This window comes from Buteo buteo, chromosome 9 (genome assembly GCF_964188355.1).
Source record: "Buteo buteo chromosome 9, bButBut1.hap1.1, whole genome shotgun sequence".
Taxonomy (NCBI): domain Eukaryota; kingdom Metazoa; phylum Chordata; class Aves; order Accipitriformes; family Accipitridae; genus Buteo; species Buteo buteo.
In genome coordinates, this window is record NC_134179.1 from 29,879,124 (window position 1) to 29,900,526 (window position 21,403).

General features: G+C 39.1%; 1 protein-coding gene across 8 annotated transcripts in view; it reads right to left on the reverse strand.

The window, feature by feature from the left end:
- The window catches only part of ARID1B (AT-rich interaction domain 1B), a 336,792-nt gene that overhangs the window by 300,881 nt on the left and 14,508 nt on the right, over positions 1 to 21,403 (reverse strand). For all 8 annotated transcript variants that reach the window (XM_075035934.1, XM_075035940.1, XM_075035938.1 and 5 more), the window contains exon 2: positions 2,400 to 2,594. In XM_075035934.1, coding sequence (XP_074892035.1) covers positions 2,400 to 2,594 — 195 coding nt within the window. The remainder of the gene's footprint in view (positions 1 to 2,399; positions 2,595 to 21,403) is intronic.

A 21,403-nucleotide genomic window follows, 5' to 3' on the forward strand; every position in this document is an offset into this window, starting at 1 on the left:
GCAAGTTAAAATCTGTCAAGTCCCATAGTTCTAACCTCAAGCCACAACACTTGCTGACAAAGAGCCAGACTTAACATTTCAAGGTCTTCTTCAAAATTCAAAAATCTTCACAGTCTAACAAAAAGCCTGCTCATTTCATCCAAGGAAACAGAACTGACACCTTCGGCTATCTTTGGGCAACAGCAGACTATAATTTCAAATAAGAACAAACTCTCCCATTGATGTTTCCCACTCTTCCTACAGTGTGGCACTTCCACCCTCATAATCCACCTACCCAATGCTCTCTCTGCACAATACTTAAATCTGAGCACTGTATATGTTTAAGGCCCAGTATTTTTTAACCAATCAGGTTTTCGGAAGTGCCCTGCACTTTTGATAAAATTCAATGTGACACTGTAAAGGACTCCAATTTCCAGAAAGTACTAAGATTCATCTTCTGAAACTTCTAGCAATATTATTTATTTCTATATATTATATCTAGAAGTAGGTACATGCTACACAGCCAATTTTAAATAAGGAGAGCCTAGCTATGCTTGTTAATATTCATGTCACAGGAGTAAAAATCCAGCCAGGAATCAAACTGTGGCATCCTGTGCCAAAGACAACTTACCACTCAGCTGGTAAGTTGGCAATTCAATTTACAAACCTGCATTCCTGCATTTTAATCCTTTGTAGAAAGGTGGTAATATATGAGCAATATGAAAAGAACTGGATTCAGATCATTAGAGGTTCACAAACCAAACACACGAAGCTTTGGAGGCTGTCCAAAACAAAATCATGCCTAGGTGGTGATGTCCGTTCAATAAAAATTCAATGTCATAATTATCCTCTCACTTTTTCCCCAAAGAGCATTAGTGCTCAGAACTGTGCTGCTGCTCAGCCAATTATATTAATGCTGTGAGAAGACAGATAGGGCCGGCAGCCAATCACTGTGCCAGGTCACTGCCTGCTGACGGGTAATTTACAATTATCAAGCAATTAGCAAATGAAGTGAAAATTCAACACTCATCTCCACATAACACAGAATAACTCATTTTAAAATTAAAAATATGTTTTAATAACTTCATTTTGGCTACAGCCACACAGAGAAAAATAAAGCCTCCTTTTTTCAATTTCTCCTCCTTTTACGACTGACAAAATGCTTTGCTGTCTGAATGTAGCAACCAAATACATTGTTCGATATTTCCAAACTGAACGGTCTCTTCCTTACAAGTAAGCATCTATTAAACAACAGAAAAGAATAAAAATGAAGACTGTTGATAATGGTACTATTTACCCAACTACTATATTTGAAACTATTATTTAATTAACCACCTGATTAATATCCTCTCCTGGTGGATGGGTGGTAACAAGAATTAGCCAGGCACCCATCTGCCAAGTAGTCCAAAATTTTCTTTTATTGTCTGTTTGTAACAATAAATTACATTAAAAAAGCTAATCTGCAACTGGTCAGGTGCACAAAACAAATGTTCTTTCCCATTAATGATCAAGCTATTACTCTGTTGTGCTCACAACAAAGTATAGAGCTCCCATTGCCTACACTCACATTCCTAATTAAAAAAAACAACAAACCAAACAAATTAGTAAAACACAAGTTCTCAGTAACCTCGGTTTATCCACCCCCTCTAGAAAACCACTGTATCTTCCTTAGTATATGGTATGAAGGTTGGAATTGACCTTCTTTAAAAGGGTAGGAAAAGGGAAGAAGAGGCCACCATCAACAGTGAAATCCAAATAGATAAAAGGAGATTCTTACATTTCTGTGTCCTCTGATATAAAAAAGAAAAAATAATAATCCTGACTTTAAAGAGTTGGTAAAGGGAAAAAAAAAAATAGGAAAAGCTACATGCTCCTACCAAAAGGAGAGAGAGGGGGGAAGAAAAAACAACAAACCACCACAAAAACAAACAGCTGATATAAATATGTAATACTTGTGCATGCACTGGACAACACTAGTCTTGTGGCACTGATGTCAGCTCTAGGTTTTCATCTTACATTTAACGGTAACTAAGCCAGAGAAAAAGAGAATTTAAAAAAAAAAAAAACACAAAACAAAACAACAAAGCAACCAAAAAAATATACAAGTCTAAATGATGTCAACTGGAAAAAAAAAGAAAACCAATGGCTTTTGACATACTTCTCTCTCCAAAAAGATACCAGCAACAAACTAAACTCTTTTCTGACTGTATGGGGTTTCAGAAAACATTCACGCTGCCAACAAAATATATTTACTTTTAAAACAGTCCTTCACCCTTCTTCTGCACGAGAAATAACAATTTCTGATGTTTTTGGTTTGGTTGTTTTTTTGTTTTTTTTTTTCCTTGCACCCTCTGTATTACCACAGTGTCAGAAGGGAAGAGAAGGGAAGCCAAAGCAACACAGAAAAATCCTCCACAAACCTGTTGCTGTGGATACTGCATTCCTCCCATGGCTGCCGGGGCTCGGCCCTGCATTCCCACGGGATAGCGCTGGGGGCCAGGAGGGCCGTAGGACTGCCCTGGGTAGGGGCTGCTCTGCTGCGTCTGAGAGTGAGGGTTATTGCCCATGCCATACAACTGAGGTCTCTTCATGACCATTGGATCCATTGGACTGCCCTGTTGTTAAACACAAACAAAGAAATACTTTAAGATATGGAAGCAAAAAGGTCAGAATAGTCACGCTTACCACAGGCAAACTGTACACGTGTTTTCTCAGTGCTTTATACGTCAAATACTGACTTGACATACAAACGGGGCAAGTACCATACTCTGGTTCTCATATTAATTAGATGAGTTTTTGAATGGTGAGTTTGGGACTTCCATTGCATTTAAAAAAAAAATAAAAAAAATTGCACTCAAACTTCAGGTTGTCTCCTACCTACAGAAAAAGGAAAAAAACTGCCCAATAAATTTCAGCTTAAGAAATAATCAAGTATACTGTTGTAAACTGATTAGCATCACTGACTTCAATGTTTAAACATAAATAAAACTGTGTCTATCAAGAAAGGCACAAGTACTGGACAAGCCACTTGACAAAACATCTATTTTCTTACCTTGAAAAAAGTGAAAGTGGAAAGAAATTTTCCAAAGAGTGCAATGCACACAAAGCTATATTTCAGTGCTTTCATATTGCTATTGTGTGCATTAATAAGTTTCCAGATCAAAAGGCAAGTCATAACTCACATTTTAGGTGAAAGTTTATTTGCCTCCTTAATAGACCTCAGAAAATCCAAACTGCAATCACTGATGGAGGGGGAGGGGAGGCAAGGGAGGGAAGTTTTATTTTTAGACTTTTTGGCAGCACTTACCAAGCACTGTAACAGTTTCAGGACAGGTGTCAACCATTGTGTGGTATTACTCTCATGTTTTATTACTGAGGACTAACTGAACCAGAAAAAATATCATACTTTGTCAAGTGCAGCACTGTATTGTTAATATGACATCCATTTTTTAATTCCCGAGTGCCAGTTATATTCATGGAAGAAAGGGGGGAAAAAAAAGCTTTTAAAAAGCCTATCACAAACTCGTCTTCATGAAAGGGACTTATCCCCACCCCACCCCCCTCCCGCAAGTAAAGAGACCTATTCATTCAGCCAGCCCACCCCACTGCCAGGAGCAGGATTCCTTCCTGTATCACATTTTGTACATGTTTTCCTACAGTGTACTGTTGACCAGTTTCATTTTAAAGCCTCCTCCATAACACAGCTTCTACAAGTCCTTTCTGGCTATTATATTCTGAAGTAACAGTATGACAATAAATTACATTTCCACCCTCCCATTCCTGTTTCCTCTCATTATTGCTGTTTGTACTATTAACATATTGTGGCTTTTTCCCCCCCCTATACACACAAACTATGCACACTCCAAAGCAGTCAATGCTTAATGAACTATCATATGTTGTTCTTACTCTTTCCTTCCTGCAAGTAAAAAAACCTCAAAACTTCTCATTTTTTCACTGGCTCTCCCCACCCGTACCAATACCAATTTGCCAGACATGTCACCCAAGCCAAATAAAGTATTCCGAATGTGGACACACTACACCTGATGAGGTGGAAATGATAGCCTCTTCCTCCTCACACAACACCTCCATTCACTTCAGAAGAGGACTGCCCTTTTTTGCCACCACAGCCAACTGCACATTCACTTCTAATTTTGGGTTAGTATTACTCAGCAATTTTCCCTTTATTATTTGGCTTCTTTGTGGCCAGATTAGAAGTTTCTATTTTTCACCACTAAATGTCCCTGGGTAATTTACTATTTATATTTCATACTTTTCAAAATCAGTGGTTCCCCAACCACTTCAGGCCACCTGACCCATAACAACAATCTCATATTTTTAATGGGTTTTGGGGGGGTTTTTTAGGCCATCATGCACTCTTACCACACTTAACTAAAAACAACACAAAGGTTCAGCAGATGAACTAGAGATTCCTTCTCATAGGGTCCCAGGGAACAACTTAAATTTCCTCCTACAGACCAAGATGTTTTATCTATGTTTATTTCTGTGTTTTAATGTTCATTCTGTGCATCACCTGTCATATTCATCTTCTCAAATATAAATCCTTGTTCAAAGCAAATCTTGAGTTTCCTTCACAAGATTCTCATGAAGCCCAACAGCACTGTTCATCGCCACTGTCTTCTGCTTCAGGGTATTATCTCCAGGTCTCAACTCCAATAACAACCTTTACTCAAACTCAATTTTTATTAATTTTGAGTGTAACATTTTCTGTTCCGCATCCAATACTTAAATATAATTATAAACAATGCAGATAGCTACACAGTTAAAACAGTCTGACACTTTCCATTATTAATACTACTTTCAGGTGCATATAAACTTTGCCAAACTTCAACCATTTAGGTTGAAATTTTCCAGGCCATATGTATGCCTGAGGCTGAAATTCTCTGGAAAATTCAGCAGAAACAGTTCAACTATGTCTTAGAATGAGGTCACAGAAAAATACATCGTTTATGTTCTTACATAAAACACTTAAAAATACCTCTTCAATACCACGCTTTGGGGCAGAGAATTTTAATTTGCCATGGTGACATTGGACGTTCGGGAAAGGCGAGGCGTGTGCCCCTGTGGACAGAGAGCACCCGAACGTCACCAGACCGCGAGGAGCACGCGAGGAAGAAACGGGAGCGCAGGAGCGGCACTTCATCAGAGGAGTCACAAGGTGTACGGAGGCGGCCTCGAATTTCCCAGACAAAGAAAGAGGGACAATGGGTTTTAAAAAGCCGTGGAGACAGAATTGAGGCAGAAGAGTTGAAGGGAAGATGAGGAAACACAGTCAGGAGGTGACATGGATACAGGCCAAAGAGTCTCTGTCCTCTGGACTGGTGACCTCCAAGTGGTGGAGGGGTTTTGTGGGTGTGGGTGTGGGGGGTGTGCACGTGTTAGGGGACTGACCCCTCACTGCCACTTCATCCTCCCTTCCTTCCCTTCTTCTCACCAGCCTGCTGTCTCTTCGCTTCTCCTTGTCCTCTCCAGAAGAGCTGCTCCTCTCTCCCTCAGGTGACATCCCTCCACATCAGAAAGGTGGAGGGATAAAGAGCCAGAGACACTGCTGTAACTCCAGTCACCGGGAGCGGTAGGTGACCCACACACTGCTGAAACTGAGGGGGCTGTGGTCACGGGGTATGGGTAACGAGGGACCTGGGCACACTCAGAAATACCTGTGGACACTGCCAGTCAGGCCTCAGGATCAAGGACTGGAGATGCTGAACATGAGAGGGCTAGCCTGAGAGAGCAGTAAATATCCCTAGGCAAATTACTGGGACAACCCAGAGGGACCCACCCTAGATGTCAGCACTGCCTGTTCCCTCTTCCCTCCAAGATCCAGGGGAAACAACAAACAGTAGAGTCCTCTGATTATCTTTAGGGTTGGAGAAGACAGACCCAGTGAGGAAGCATATCTCATCCCATGCACTGGCCAGTCCCTATAGAGGGTGGCAACTCACCACTGCTATTCCTGACTCCCTTCAGATGAGATCCCAACTGTCTATGCAGTGCAGTAAAGGTAAAGACATCTACCGGTGACTCAGTGGCTGTCAACATATTTCTGCAAGGTAAACCAACACCAAATACCTAGCTCTTCCCCAGGTTTAAGAAACATTACTATTGCAGAAGTTAAGAGCTGTTGGAATTAAGTTTGCCCTTGCAACATTATAGGTCTCCTTCACAGATATGACTCTTACCAGTCTTTAAATACATGGTCACACCTGTCCTCACAGGCAGTGAATGGGCCTGCTCCAGGGATCAGTCGACAGCATCGCCATGATGGGGCTGTTGTGTGCTATAGGACCAAATGCTCCACTTACCACATGGGTAGTGAACGAAACAGAAGATGGATGGTATTACCATTAAGGTAGCTGTATGCTGCTCAGGTGGAACTGGAGTCTACCCCTGCATCTGCCACAGTTTTTCACTACAACAAAAAATTTCCAAAATTTACCAATTTAATGCATCCCTCACTTCCTGACTTGAAATCATGGGATTTAAATTGCAGGAAATGCTGCATATCTACAACTGCAACTACTTTTGAATTTGATGAGAGATGTGCTTTGAAGGTGTTTTCAGAAGCTGTATGTTTCAGAAAATTTAACCTACAGCCATCATAAACAGGTCACCCAAACTTTCTACAGCAATGCCTCAGTTTCCCATCTGTAAAAATTAAAAAAAATCCAAACAAACAAAAAAACCCACCTCCTCACCAGAGAGGTGATTTTAGAATTTAATATGACCATGATCAATACCATTGAAAACTCCCTAACAAAAGAACAAATTTTGTCTTCAGAACAGCGTACAGTGAGAAAGACCTGGAGCCATACACTGAACAGAAAGAAAAAACGGCTGCTCATCAAATACTGTGTCCCATACAGTAGAAGTAAAAATTTAATTATAACTTCTTCCAACTTTAACACATGTACAGTTTTCAGCTTTAGCATTCTTTTAAACTGCAAATTTCATTTTTATAGCAAGAGTAGCCTTCATCCATGACATTTTGAAAACTTATTTAGAAGGAGTTGTTAGTTGAGAAATACGTATTATTATTTTATCTGAAGGTTCCTTTAACATTTATTAAGTTCAAATACTTTCTTTAACATTGGTTACAACAGTTTTCAAAGACAAGTTTTGGGTGACAGGATGATTTTGACAAGCATCAACCTCTCCTTGTTGTAGGGTTCAACAACCAACCCCTCCACACTTGTCCTCTAACGTTTACCAAAAATGACAGCATTGCTTTAACTGCAGCACATTCTTCTAAAACCAAGTAGGCATGTATGACTATGAATGGATGAGGTATATATTTTCACATCTTCCATGCCTTAACTTAATTCTACTACATGCTGTATTGCAAAGTCTTAATTACTTTTTAAATTTTATTTTAGCATCACTGCAGTCATCACTATTCGTTTCCCTTCCCTTCCTTTACAAAGGGTCCAATTTTTCTCTAGTGCTGTTTTACTCCCAATATACATATTACCTTTTTACCAATTTACATAGTGTTTGCTAATGCTATTTTTTACTGCCATATTCCGCCAAGCAAGCCTGAATGGATTCTGCCTTTTGCTTCTGATTCTGCACCTCCTCTTCAACTTGCTGCATTTCATTTAAACTTTGCACAGATCTGCAGTTCCTCAAAATACCTCAGTCTTGTTCTTTGCTTCAGTCCACAGTAATATTATAATTTATAACGCCTTCATTATAGAGCCTATCTTGTGTCAGTATCAGATTCATTTGCACAGGTACTATCAGGCTTTGCAAGAACAGAGCATTTCTTCAGAGTCCTTGCCTATTATGTGCCTTGTGAGTGCATTAAAACACCAAACAGAAGGTTTGCTAATGATTTCAATAGGGCCAAGGTTTCATTCCCAGTCTTTAGATTGACAGTCCAACCATTAAGATAGGACACAGAAAAGCCTATACTGCCTACAAGTAGTAACTGACAACCTTCTTCTGTTACCTGCTGCTTTTTTCAATGTTTTGTGTAAAAGAATACATAGCTCGGCATTTCTGCTACAAGCAGAAGTGGAAAAATTAATATTCTATACCCACATGTAAACTCAGTATCACCACCACTTCTGCTCTCCTCCTAGCCAAAACAATCAAATAAATCACCTCACCCTGAAGTACCTGGAGATTCAATTTTACCTTTTCTAAAGTGAGAGAAAAAAACACTACCATCTTCTCTCATCATTTAACCAGTGTTTTCCCAGATATCTTATCTCTGCTCAGATCTGAGGCAGGGTGTACACCGGAATAACTTGAGCAGCAGTCTGACCAAGATGTATCGGCTCTTCCTTTTGGGACATTCGTGATAATAGTATACATAATGCATACGTAACAAGTTATCAATTAATGTTTCACTTCTAACACCAAAACCTTTATTTGAAAGACATTTATGAATATGAACAACACTGGTCACAGTCCCAAAATATAACTTATCCATTTAAAGATGCCACAAAGAACCCCACCACTGAACTCTCGAGGCAGGGAGGAGTGCGAGACACTTTACAAAGGTCACAGTGGGATTCACATGTGACGGTAGAGGTCTTATACAAGGCAGACAGAGCAATTCACTACAAGACAAGAGTATTCACATGAGATATAACTACTCTTCAAATGAAAGTGTGCTTTTTTGTTTCTTTAAACAAAAAAAATGAAAGAAGCGTTGGTTTGGCTGACAACAGCAAATGCTACCATTTAAAGGGACTATAAGCCACGGCGCATCCCAACAACTAATGCTACATCATTTGCGCCTGTAACAAAACAACATGAACTCAACACTCTCAAGCAGGCTTGCCCTCAAACTCCTAAAGCTACTGAATACAATAACTCTTTGTTTATTCATTGATCTGCAGCCAAAGCTTCTGCTTATTAATACCAAAGCCTTGAAACCTCATAATAAAGACAGCTGACAATCAGTTACCGACATTCCAAGAAAGATGGGCATGGAGCTTTCAGCTCTAGGTCAGGCACCAAGTTACAAATTTATCGCTAGAGATAATCACAAGTATTCACTACAATACAATGACACAGCTGGCATGAGGACGCAACTGGGGAAAAGATAATCCATTCCTAGATAATGCCATCATTTGTACTAACATGTACAAGGACTCCTCAGCCAATGTTTTTACACGACAAAAGCGTTTCAGTATCAAAACACAACTCTTGTTATATATGTTTTAGATATCCATTTAAGACAGACACACACAACTATTAAAAAAACATTGATGTACAGCATTAAATTCTGACCTACATTAATATTAAAATCTGAGAGGTGACCGGCAAATATGCTTCCTTTTTTTTTTTTTTTAAATAGGAAGTCTACTGTCTGTACTTTACTAAATTTAAAAAGTCAGTTGCACAAACACAACAAGGAATAAGCAAAAACAAAACAACAGGTTCAACATAAGCCTATGCTGAAGGAAAATCCAGTGAATGAAGAAGCATATACTAGCAGAGATTTAACAAAAATAGCAATTTTCCTCCTCTTAAAGGCACCACATACTGTCTGATTTCAGCTGCAGGGAGACATCAGAAAGGTAATTTCCCACCCAAACCAGAAAGTAAGTAATTAAAAAGGGGAAAGAGAAAAATCAAAGCTATGCCCCACCAAAAATCAACTACTACTCCACTAGAACATTCACAAATAATTATACAAGCAAGTGTCTCTGCGGGGTGGGGGAGAAGGACTATGTATGCCTGTTTTCCAGCTTTCTTCTGGGTCCTTTTTAACACAACCTGAAAATGGGAAGGTCAGTAAGTCAGCCATTCTCTATTATTATTATTTTGTAGATAGATAAACCTAAATGACTACTGAAAGAACAAATCACAACAAACATAGCAAAAAAAAAAAGAAACCTGTTTTTAATGAAGTATACACAACTAACCTCTTCAGTTGCCACTATGAGTGCATGCAGAGGTTAAGACATCAAAAAGCAATTATACACATTTATCACACCTGATGGCCAAAACAATCCTATGTTTCTGACAAGTTCACATGGCTATGCAGCTCAGAACTGGTGCCCTTCAAGTTGCCTTTGTCATTGCCAACCACAGACATACAGATAATAAATAACCTGATTGCTCTGAAGTCAACTGAAGGCGTGTCATCTGTCCTCATCACACTTGAACACTCAGCCTTCTTCTGTAACCCATTTTCCTAATTCCAAACTTCTTCCAGGAGTACTCGGAAATTATCTTCCCGTCTTTACATTTGTTTTATCCAACTTGGATGCTCCATACAGAGGAGACCACCTTTCTTCAGGCATGCAGAAGCTCTACACTCTCCTAGCAAAAGTGCTCCCCAGCAAGTTAGCAGTAATTACTAGTGCAGCAGAATTTAGGGGTTCTTAAGATGTCTTCTAGCAAACCTATCTGCACCATACAAGATGTAATTGATTCCAGCTGCTTTTCCTACTTGCTGCCAGATCGTGACCATGCTTTAGCTACTTCCCTCCACAGTACAGCACCTGAACTTAAAACTGTCCATGTAGGGTTGTTTTGCACCAATACAACAGCTTTGGCACTGGAGTACGTGAGACATGGGCAGAGTTTTCAGTCTGCCATTTCTGCTACTGAAATAGTAACACACGGCAGGAGAACAAGGCAGATAGCAAGGGAAAATAGTATCTTAAAGTTCTCAGGCGAGATTCACCAGAGGATGTCTCACAGCCCTAAGGCCTCCTCAGTAGCCAACACTATGGCTCAACAAGGAAGAGAAATTCCATTCATAAACCCAGAAATCTGTAAGTTAAAAAAAGAAAAGCCCCACCCAGAATACCAGTTACTTCTATTTTGTCTGGCAATGAGGTTCTCAGTTTCCTAGACAAGTAAACACCTTCACTCACTGTGCATGGCTGCCATCTGGAACTCGAAAAAAATTCCCTTACCTACTTTGTACAGCTCTTACACAAACACAGGGTTAGATGGACAGAAAAGGATGTACTAAAAATAGTGTCCGTCAGGCAAGGAGCAGAGAGCAGCCTCGAATGGAACGAGGGGAGCTCTGCAGGAAGTCTCCCTGCAGAGAAGTACTGGAGTAGGAGGGGAAAATACAGAAAGTCCTGAAAACTAGTAAGTGACAGAAGGGGGGGGGGGGGTAAGAAATCCCACACCCACTTCAAATTTTAAAGAAAAATCTTCCTAAACCTAATAAATATTCAAGTAGATCTGAATACACTTTCTTAGTTACTTGGCTTTATCAGTAAAAATAAAATTAAAAATTAGATGTATTTAATTGCTGGAGAGAGCACTACCTGAGAAAGTGACATTATGGACACTGGGGAGAAGTGTACCCACAAAAAGGTATAACCAATCACATCTAGGTCACAAGCCAAAAGTACATACAGTTAGCTGCCGATTTTTTCCACTCCAAGCGTTATATATAGTTCTATATTAACACACACACAAAAAGGTATGCTGGTCATATATCCTCAGCATTTACGGCAAATTATTAATCAAGTCCCACCTGAAACAATTTGTTAAATTGATTTTAATCACTGGGCCTCTCATGTGAAGCTTTGTATAATCAGCATTTCATTTACAAAATTAATTGCCTGATTGATTCTCAAGAGGCAGTAGCTGTCATTACACTGCTGTCATAACTTTTGAGTAGGGGTGTCACAACACTGAATTCTGACAGTATGAAGAGCACTGCTATTTAAAAATTGAGGGTGGGGAGGTAGGGGGGAAACAAATACAGTGATTTCACAGAATTGCTCTTTAGTCCGATAGAATGTTAAAACCATTTCCCAGCCGTTTCAGCCAGCCTCCCCGTTTTCCATTCATTGAATAATGCGCTACTCAGCTATTCAGTCTCTTTTCTTAGAGGCAGGTTCATTTAATTCAATTTTATCATAGTTGTGGTTGCATAAAATGAGTTTGTTGTTGAATATACAAAAGATTTAATCACAGGCTGCTCTTAAGGTTATTTGTAGAGTGGAGTTTGACTTTCAAACATGTATAACTTTTTTTCCACATCCACAACCTTCTGGAAAGCTATTTTCAACCAGATTTTTTTTTGTTGTTTTTAAACAGAGCAAAGCAAACCATAACTTTACAGAACTTATCTAGGAGCTCCTTTAGAAAGCTTTTTTTCTCACCCAGTGTTTTAAGCTATGTATAAGCCTCGCAGCCCTGCCGAAGTTGGAAGCAAAGCTCCTATACTTGCTGTAGATACCCCACCACTACTACATTCTTGGAAAAGACCAGTGCTTCAGAGAGGTGGCGCAGGCCAGCGGTTAGGGCACTGAGTCATAAGACAGGGCTTCTATTCCTGGCTCAGCAGCTGACCTGCTAGGCAAACATGAGCACAACACTTCACCTTTCTGTGACTGGGTTTTCACTCTCATAGTAAGAAGTATTATATGCACTCTTAACAAGGAAGAAGACATGAAGACTTTGGGGAGACTGATGCCAGTTATTATCAACAAGAAACGGGACTAGGAGTCAGAAACAAGTAGGCTTAGGGAGGAAAAAAAATCTAGAAGGTTTTAAAAAGGAGACCATTGCATCGTAGGCTGTAACAAGGTACTCTAAACTTTCAGAAACTTATCTTCAAAAGGAAAAAGGTGTCTGGAAACATCTTCTTTTAAAAAAAAACCCACCTTACGTTTCTGCTAGATCACTTGGAACAGTATTAATGCCTTCGAGAAAATGACCTACTTCTAAGATAAGTCCAAAAATAAGCCACTCAACTTCTCAAATTCAACATTATGTGCTCGATTTCATCAAGTACTCCTGAATGAAACATATTTAAAAGTTCTAGGCCATGTTCTGAGATTACACTATTACAAGAAGAGCAAATGACAACTCTTCAAAAACTATATTATACCTACTGCTGGCATTTGTAATGGACCTCACCAGAATGCAATTCCAGAATAAATCAGAGTCCAGATAACACTAGAATCTAGCAAAAACTCTAGAGAACACAGCCCCTCTTCCCTTCCCACACCCCTGCTCTTACTCTCATCCCTGACTGCTGTCAAAGATTATCTTCCACTCCTTTCTGCAAAGTGCCCTGCCACTCTCTTCCAGGCACAGAGCAGAAGTTGCTTTGGTACGAAGACTTTTCTTCTCTTTTTGCAGGCCTCTGAGTCCATGATGAATAAAATCAGGAAAAAAACAAACCAAAAACCACTTACAAAATAGACAGGATACCGGGATAAAGAGATATAAAAGTATAACAGAAAGGAAAACTCCACCAGGCAAACAAAAGCAGTTAGTTGTCTTCCTTTTTCATAGCCATAATGTGAGATTACAACTAAGGGAAGTTCAGAAAGTTCTGGCCACACAGAGAAACAGTTGCCAAAGGTTTTTAAGAGTTGTATTCCTCTGTCACACCGGGAAGAAAAGAAGCTCAGAAAAATGAGAAAAATCACTCACCCTACTCACACCAAGTGATAGCAGACTGGGATGTTAAAATGAAGTGTAAAGCATTGACTTTCTGTATTTGTTGGTTTCTAGCCTCATAGCAGGTAGCTTACTCATTAATCTAGCATTCTCTCTTTTCAACCCTAACATTTTTTTTTTTTTTAAATTAGGTAAGAAATGGTCTTAAATAAGAAAACAGGGGAAAGCCCCTAGCTAGAGCCAATATATGCAAAATTCCTGAAGGATATATTTAGGATCAGGATAATTGGAAGGCAAACTCAGCTCTAACAGAAGCCCTGTCACTTCTTAACTGCCAAGAAACTGCTTCTCTTGTAACATATTTTCTACGTTAAAACTGTTTCCTGTAGAGGCTGAAAAAACTTCATTGTAAATAGTGCAAAATATTAATAGTTACCTGGAAACTAACTGGTTCATCTTTTTTTACCATCGTTCCATACCAGTCTCTTTAACATGTTGGTTGAACACCATAAAGATCCACTGTCCCAGTTAGAGACATATCAGCAGCGTCAGCTCAGTCCAAGGGTCAACCAGATAGAGATAATGAATCTGCGGCTAGAAACCCATTTTGCGGAGCTGGAGCAACAGAATTTTAGTGAGTACCTGCCTGTGATTATTTTGCATTTATAATGATCTTCCTCATCAACACAGAGACTGTCAGGAGCATGGAACCAACTTTCTGGGAAGGAGCAAAACAAAAATTCACCAGCAGCAGGTGATTTAAAGCATTAGAAAATAGCTTTTTTCAGTAGTTAAAATAAAAATTAAAACCAATCACCGGAACAAAATACAGATATGAGTGAAAATTTTCATTATTGATTGAAAATATTTAATAATTAAGTAATAAATTAGTAGAAACAGTAGACTGAAGGTCAAAGCCCTTGTATTACTTGAGAGAACAATGTGATTGGAAACCATGAATTCACACACATGCCTACATTCACACCAGCTCTTTTGTATAATGTAACTGATTCCCAAGTATCATTTTACAATTCTGATTAGGTCTTACAAAAATCTTGTTTATTAAATTGCTTTCTTTAGGCATGCATAGCTGCTAATTTGTTTCCAACTAAATCATGTATCATCTGAAAAAGATTACATTGCAACAGCAAAACACTCCTGGGATTATGCTTCATCTGGATTTTAGAATTAAAAGGACAAATATTACAGGAGATGTAAATTTCCTTTTAGAGGTGGTGGTGGCAAGAACACCCTGCAACAGGGTAATTCCAGAACTATTAGTGTACTTAGCATGGAGTAGCCATACTAAAAGACACACATAGCAAGTCAAAAACTCAAAGTATTAAGGCATCTGTTCAGACTTAAACATGAATTTCTGCAAGAAAAAAACCCTGCTCTTTAGATCAATATATATGTATTTATACAAACATATCTTGTAAGCAAAATAAATAATGGTAGCAAAAAAAGTTAAAAGCTCCACTGATTTAAGAATATTATCAGCTCTAATACCCACAGGTTTTAAACAAACTTAAAAATTTGCAGACATTTGAGAATGACTCCCAAAGAACCCTATAGAACAGACCTCCAAAAACATATCTGGATATTAATACAAAGATCCCTATGGCTTACTCGGGAAAAAATTTCGACCTGGGTTTAAACCAGATCAAATTCTGGTTTAACCCTAGTGCCTTCACATAATTCTCACTCAAAACTGGCAAAAGTTGCTAACTCTTCACTACTGTTTTCGCAATCACAACAAAAGGGAGAAATTCTTCCATAAACACTGGCAGACTATGAAACATCCTAGAGCATCTCAGCACAAAGAAACACACACATACAACACGCACATGGATAAATGCAGAAATAGGGAAGTAGGATTAATCATGGGTAGGAACACCTCTGCAACAAATTATCCTGGACATTCAGAATTAAGTGCATGGGTTTAATATAGCTACTATCCAGAACTTAACAGTTTCTATACAAAGAAGGCATGTGTTTTCAATATATGAACATCATTTTCTTTTAATATCACACCACTTAAAATTAAATATCAACATGTGAGACATATCTGGTCTGAGAAATATGAAAGCAGGAAAGCTGATCCACTTCAGTATTTCTCATCCAAAAAACATCATTTAACAGGAAACCTGACTGTGCCATATTCACAGAATTTCCGCCCCTCTCAGAAGGAGAAATCATTATTTTCAAATTCTGTCTGCCTGAAAACTCTTGGATCCTTTCCACTCCTATGCCCACCTCTTACTTTCCAGTCCTTTAGAGAGCCCACATCAGCCATCATGTGAAGACACCAACATAGCTTTCCTAAAAGCACTTCAAAAAACTCCTTTATTTGTTAGAGAGGATATTCCGGATTAATGAGCCCCCTTTGGGCACAACCCAAAATACAGTATTCCCAACTTCCTAAAATTACCAATCTAGAACACAATTAAAATTAACAATCAGAAAATGGGAAGAAAGAAAAGGAAACGACTGCCTTCATAAACACTGAAACAGTACAGGTATGGGGAATCTTTCCTGTATGTCTGAGTAAGCCATTTCTGAGGGCAAAAGCAATTTGAGTATATTTACATCTAATCTTTCTCCGTTCTCCAAGGCGGCAACTTACACCAGCCTCTTCCAGCAGCTGATGAGGGCTGAAGACAGTTCATTCTGTCAAAATCACTTGGCCTAGTCAGAAGAGGTCATTTAGCATCAAAGACAGATGTTTCTCAGCTGATATATAACTAAAAGGCCAAACAAGCCCAAAGACTCGTTTTAGCAACAGGGTATCTACAATTCCAATTTTAGGTATTGTTCAATTTAGAGAGATGTTATTCATCTGACACTCATTTGCAAACTTCAATTTAGGATTAAAGAGCTGCAGATATCATGTGTAAAATTCTGAAATGTACATTCTATTTATTCTTCAACGAAAAAAGATGTTTTCTTAAAGCCACATTATTCACTTCACATCTAACCTGGCATTTCACTAAACCCAGCTCTTCTGCCAAGTACTACGATTTCTTGAATACATTCTTCCCCTTCTCCCTTTACACTCCTACCGCTAGGTTTTTTGCTCAGCTCTTTCACACAAAAAGACATTGGGGGAAAAAAAAAAAAAAAATTAACTGAAACTGATAATACATCAGAAATACTGTCAAGTATGAAAAGGAAATGCTACACATTTTTAAACTAAACTGCTCAATACCCAAGAAGACGAGACACTGGTTACAAAACTAACAATAAAAGAATCATTTCAGGAAGAAATACACCTGAAAAACAAAACTACCAGATAAAATCAGAAATGGCCATTACACTCAAAATTACACAAACATCATTAGACTATTTTGACAGAAAACACTAAGCTTCCAAAAACAAGAAACAACTCAGATACTCAAAATAATCCTGTTATGAATCCACATATCCTCTCACACCAATTCTATGTCAAGTTCAGCTTGCACAAAGCTGGGGGTGGGGGGGAAGCGTATGCATAATTTCTTTTTGCTCAGTCTGTTACTACTACAGGACAGAGCAACATCTGTCATGAATGGTTTAGGTCTGTCTTATCCTGTGTCAGAGCAGAGGGATAGATTAAATGACCTCCTAATGTCCCTTCCAGCCTTGCTCTTCTATGATTTGGAGGTTATTACATCATCTCTATTTTATTTTAAGACGTCTCCTGTTTCTGCAATCTGCTTTTCATTTGAAGTAATAATCCTCAATTTCTAGCACAATGAGACAACATGGACATTATAACACTACAAACGTACTAGAAATATTGATAAAAGAAAATTAGGAGGACAAAAAAAGGTATGTTTTCAAACCAGTCCTTTCATAAGAAGTAAAAAAGATACTTAAAAACTGTTTCTAGGGAATTTATGTTGGTATTTGCAGAAATTGCTAAAATACAGTAAAGAAATGTTTATATATTCCTGTTTTGGGGGAGGTGTGAAGGTAAGGATGAGATGTGCTGTATTCTAAGCAGCAAAGGAGATAGGGGCAGAAGAGAACCAGAGGAGGTGGCCAACTTCAAAGCACCATCCATGTAAATACCTCTCTAGGTACCCACTTGTGACCAAATCAGGCAAGAGAGATCCCCCCTACCAAACGTATCTTCTACACAACATCACTCTTCCTGTGACTGCATCACATACCAGAAGAGCACCTGCACCCTCCCCTCCCTCTGCATCCAATTTGAGTTGCTCCTTGTACAACTTGTGCCTAGCAAGTCAATTATGGTCCTAACTGTCTTGTGTGAAGATCAATAAATTTCAGCATTTCTCCAAACAATTAACATTTTTGGAAACGTTTTTTTCAACTTCATCAAGGAAGCTTCTTTCTGTGATCCATAGAGATGCATGCAATTAGAGCCATAGCACAGGAGAACTAGAGAAATAATGAGAAACAGGAGACAAAAAGTGTCCAACGCAGAATTCATTAGACAGCCACAGACTATTCCACCTGTTGCGTTGTACACTGCGTACTTGTAAAACCACATGGGGGGTGAGGGGGGAAGCAGATATATCCAAGCAGCTAGGAACATAAATTTTGATCCCTTTTTATATCCTATTGTTATCCACAACCCAGGAAGCTGTTAATTGGCCTAAGTAATTGGTTTAAATACCCAAGTCCCATTATAAAAATATACTATGAAAATGCTTAGACACTTATCACAACCAAGAAATTCTTAACTAAAGTTCAAAGCTGAAAAGGCACTAGGGACTTGTCTACACTGAAGGAAAAAAATGCATAATTATACCAATATAACTAGCTCAGTGTGGAAACTTACTCCAGTATAAGAGTACCCTTTCCCACTTAAGCTCACGTGCTTTGGAAGCAGAATAAGATAAACCATGAAAACTCTTATTCTGGTATAAGAGTGTCTCCATAGGGAGTTATATTAGTATAATTATAGCATATAATTATAGCACATAGTTGTACCATTAAATTTCCTTGTGTAGACAAGCACTAGGTGCCCAGTCCACATATATTTTCTAGCAAAACAAATGGTTATCAAATTCCAATAGAGGCACATAAAATACTTAGCTTTTATTTTTGTTTGATGAACCTTCTTCATTTTAAAGTGATGAATTACTTCAATTAATCTTCCTTGAAAATGCTTTTCTCTCTGCTATCCTATACGGTAATAGATTATTCTTCTGGTGGAGGTATCATAAACTAACACTTTTGAGAACGGCTGCGGTATCTCCCACACCGATTTAGGCTCTCATCATATAAAGCAAGTGGTGAGAAATCAGGTACAAGGAAGGAATAAGGTGCTGTTTACACATTTGACTGTTAGACTCACACCTTTTATAGTACATCCCCAGCTACTTTAAACAGTCAAGTGCTTCAATAATTTAGTCTCTATCCTTCCGACAATTTCATTCTCACCTCATTTGCTATAGAAGTTAAAACATTTCAGTCAACCTTGAGGAAGCCATGCGTCGTCCTCCTCCTCCCCTCGTACACACTGGGAGGAAAAAAGTACATCTAAAAACCATGCCACTAGTTGAACTCCAAACTATAAAAGAGAACCATAAAAAATATACAAACTATAAAACTACAGAAGACTCTTCAGAATCTTTTGAAAACAAGCAACTTTTCAGAGGATACCGAGCTCAGAAACCCAAGCTTAAGCCAAATAAATTGTCACTGTTTGTGAGAAAGATCCTTTAAAAAGGGAGCAAACAGAAATACCGGTTACGCCAGCCTCCAAAAAGTGGAAAGCACTGACACCCTGCCACAAAGATGTCAGCAAAATTATTAATAGCAATAATACCTCAGTTTGGGTATTTTAAACACTCTACTAAGAAAGGTTAAGTGACCCTAGAGGTAATTAAGGACTACATTAACCATTTTGCAGGACATGTCGGTAAATCTCTTTTGCAAAATGCGTTGTTTCCCCTTAACTGTTTTGCAAAAAAATTGCATTGCCAAAAAGAGCTCTTTGCAGGACAGGCATCCCTGTGTTTTCTTTTGTACTTTTGAACAATTTCATCCCTCAGCATTACATCGCGTTTCATCACTTTGGTTTTGGAATACACCCGCAGCCCTCCGAACACGCCTTGTTTGCTCCCACAGACACCAGCTCCCTTGGTGGCAGAGATCCCTCGACTGGGCTGCCCCTCCCTTCCCCCCCACGCCCAGCGCAGACCCTCAGTCCTGCCGAATTGCTGATCAGGTTTGCTGCCCTGCGTGACGCCCCACGGACAGACCCCCTGGAGCACCTGGCGGGAGGGCTGCCAAGCCGCCGGGAGCACCAGCGCTGGGCGCGGAGGAGAACCACAGTGGCAGCTCCTTGTCAGAGGTGCCCACTTGGCCGCAGCTGAAGTGCCACCAACGGGCGAGGAGTTCTCAACGGACTGTGAAGCAGCATCTACACGACAAAACTGCTGCCCTATTTCCAAATCAAAAGCTTGCATCTCTGTATGGAAATTGCGTACCTAAGCGTTAAGGTCAACTGATCTGGAAATTCATCCTGATATTTTCAAATTTGCCAGTGTGCCTCGTGTCTGCAAATATGCTTGAAAAGAAACACTGACAGTTCTTACAGGCAAAAATTTAACTTATCAAAAGAAAAGCAACAGCAGGAAGAACTCTGAATAGGTATTATAAAAAAGGACAACAAAAAAGAAATGTATCAATCTTAACAGGAAATGGGTATTAAAACCATTAGTTCTAATGGGTTAGCAAGATAACAAGAGGAAGGTTACTCCGGAACTCCAACAGAAATCTGGAGTCATTTGCCTGTATCATCTGAAAACACTATAAATAGTGGAAGGAATTAATTTCACCTGTCCTTCGACATCAACACCTGAGCTTATCGGCTTAGACCTTCTTTAGAGCAAGGGGAAAAACATGTAACTTTAGGAGCATGATTCATTAGACCTGCATTACATGCCTACTTTAGGATGAGATGATTCACACCAAGAAATTACTATTTCTTTACACCGAAGAGACAAAAAGCCCACGAAGTGGCCCACGAAGATGAAAAGATCAGGTATAAATGCCTACAATACATATGGCTAGATGAGTCCCACCCTTGAAATCTAGTATTTCAAAGATACTGAAGGTTTATTTGGCCACTGCAATCAGTGCATTCTGTATAATTATCATCTTGACAAAAAAACAAAACAAAACAAATTTTTACTCTCTGCCTTGGCTTCTTTCCCTTTTAAGAGGGGGATAACAATGCTCCAGAGAAACACTGAGAAATATCTGTCATCACTTACACACTAATTTTATACTCAAGATGCAGTCTCATGATGAGTTTAAGCTGATACAAGCCTGTACCACCACCAAAAGGGGCTGTCCCGCCCTGACTCCCACCCTCAGCTGAACTCACCACACTCTCCCTTGCCTTACCTCTGTGCTGGAAAGATTGTGCTGCAAGTCAGATCAGCTCAATGATCTGGCTGAAAGCTAACCATTCACAGGTTTGGCTGGATTAGTTTTCAGACAAATCAGCGAGCTGATGCGACTCAGGTTATGACACAAGGGAAGCAGCAGGGAGCTGATAAAAGGGTGGGACTGGTCTTTTCAGCAGAAGTGAAGTCTTAGATCAGCTTCAGATGACCATTAGACTCACACTTTGGTGCAAGATTTTTTAGCAACACAGAACTCAATAAAAGAGTGCCCAAGGAGTGTAACAAAAGGCTATGGAAAAATGCAGAGATAAACAAATTAGGTTTTCAAGTTTTCTTCAGTTTTCCCCAAAGAAATTCTAGCTTGGTATCTACACAAAAGGCACATGCCCATTTAGCTCAACATATATTTTCCTATACATTTAGGTGTTACAACCTTTCTCCTGCTAATTTGCTCTTTGTTTCAGCCCCGATCCTCAAAAGCCAAGACGAATAAAAAGCTGCCTTTTTGAGGAACACCCACTTGGATCTTCTGATGAACATCTAAAGAAGGAACTTGATTTAAAAAAATATACCCTGCTTATTCCCAAGCATTAATCTAAAAATGACAGATGAAACATGCTACTGAATGCTCAGTATCAGATAAAAGTTTGGGACAAAAAAATAAGAATAAAAAAAAAGTCATGTTCATTGTCTCC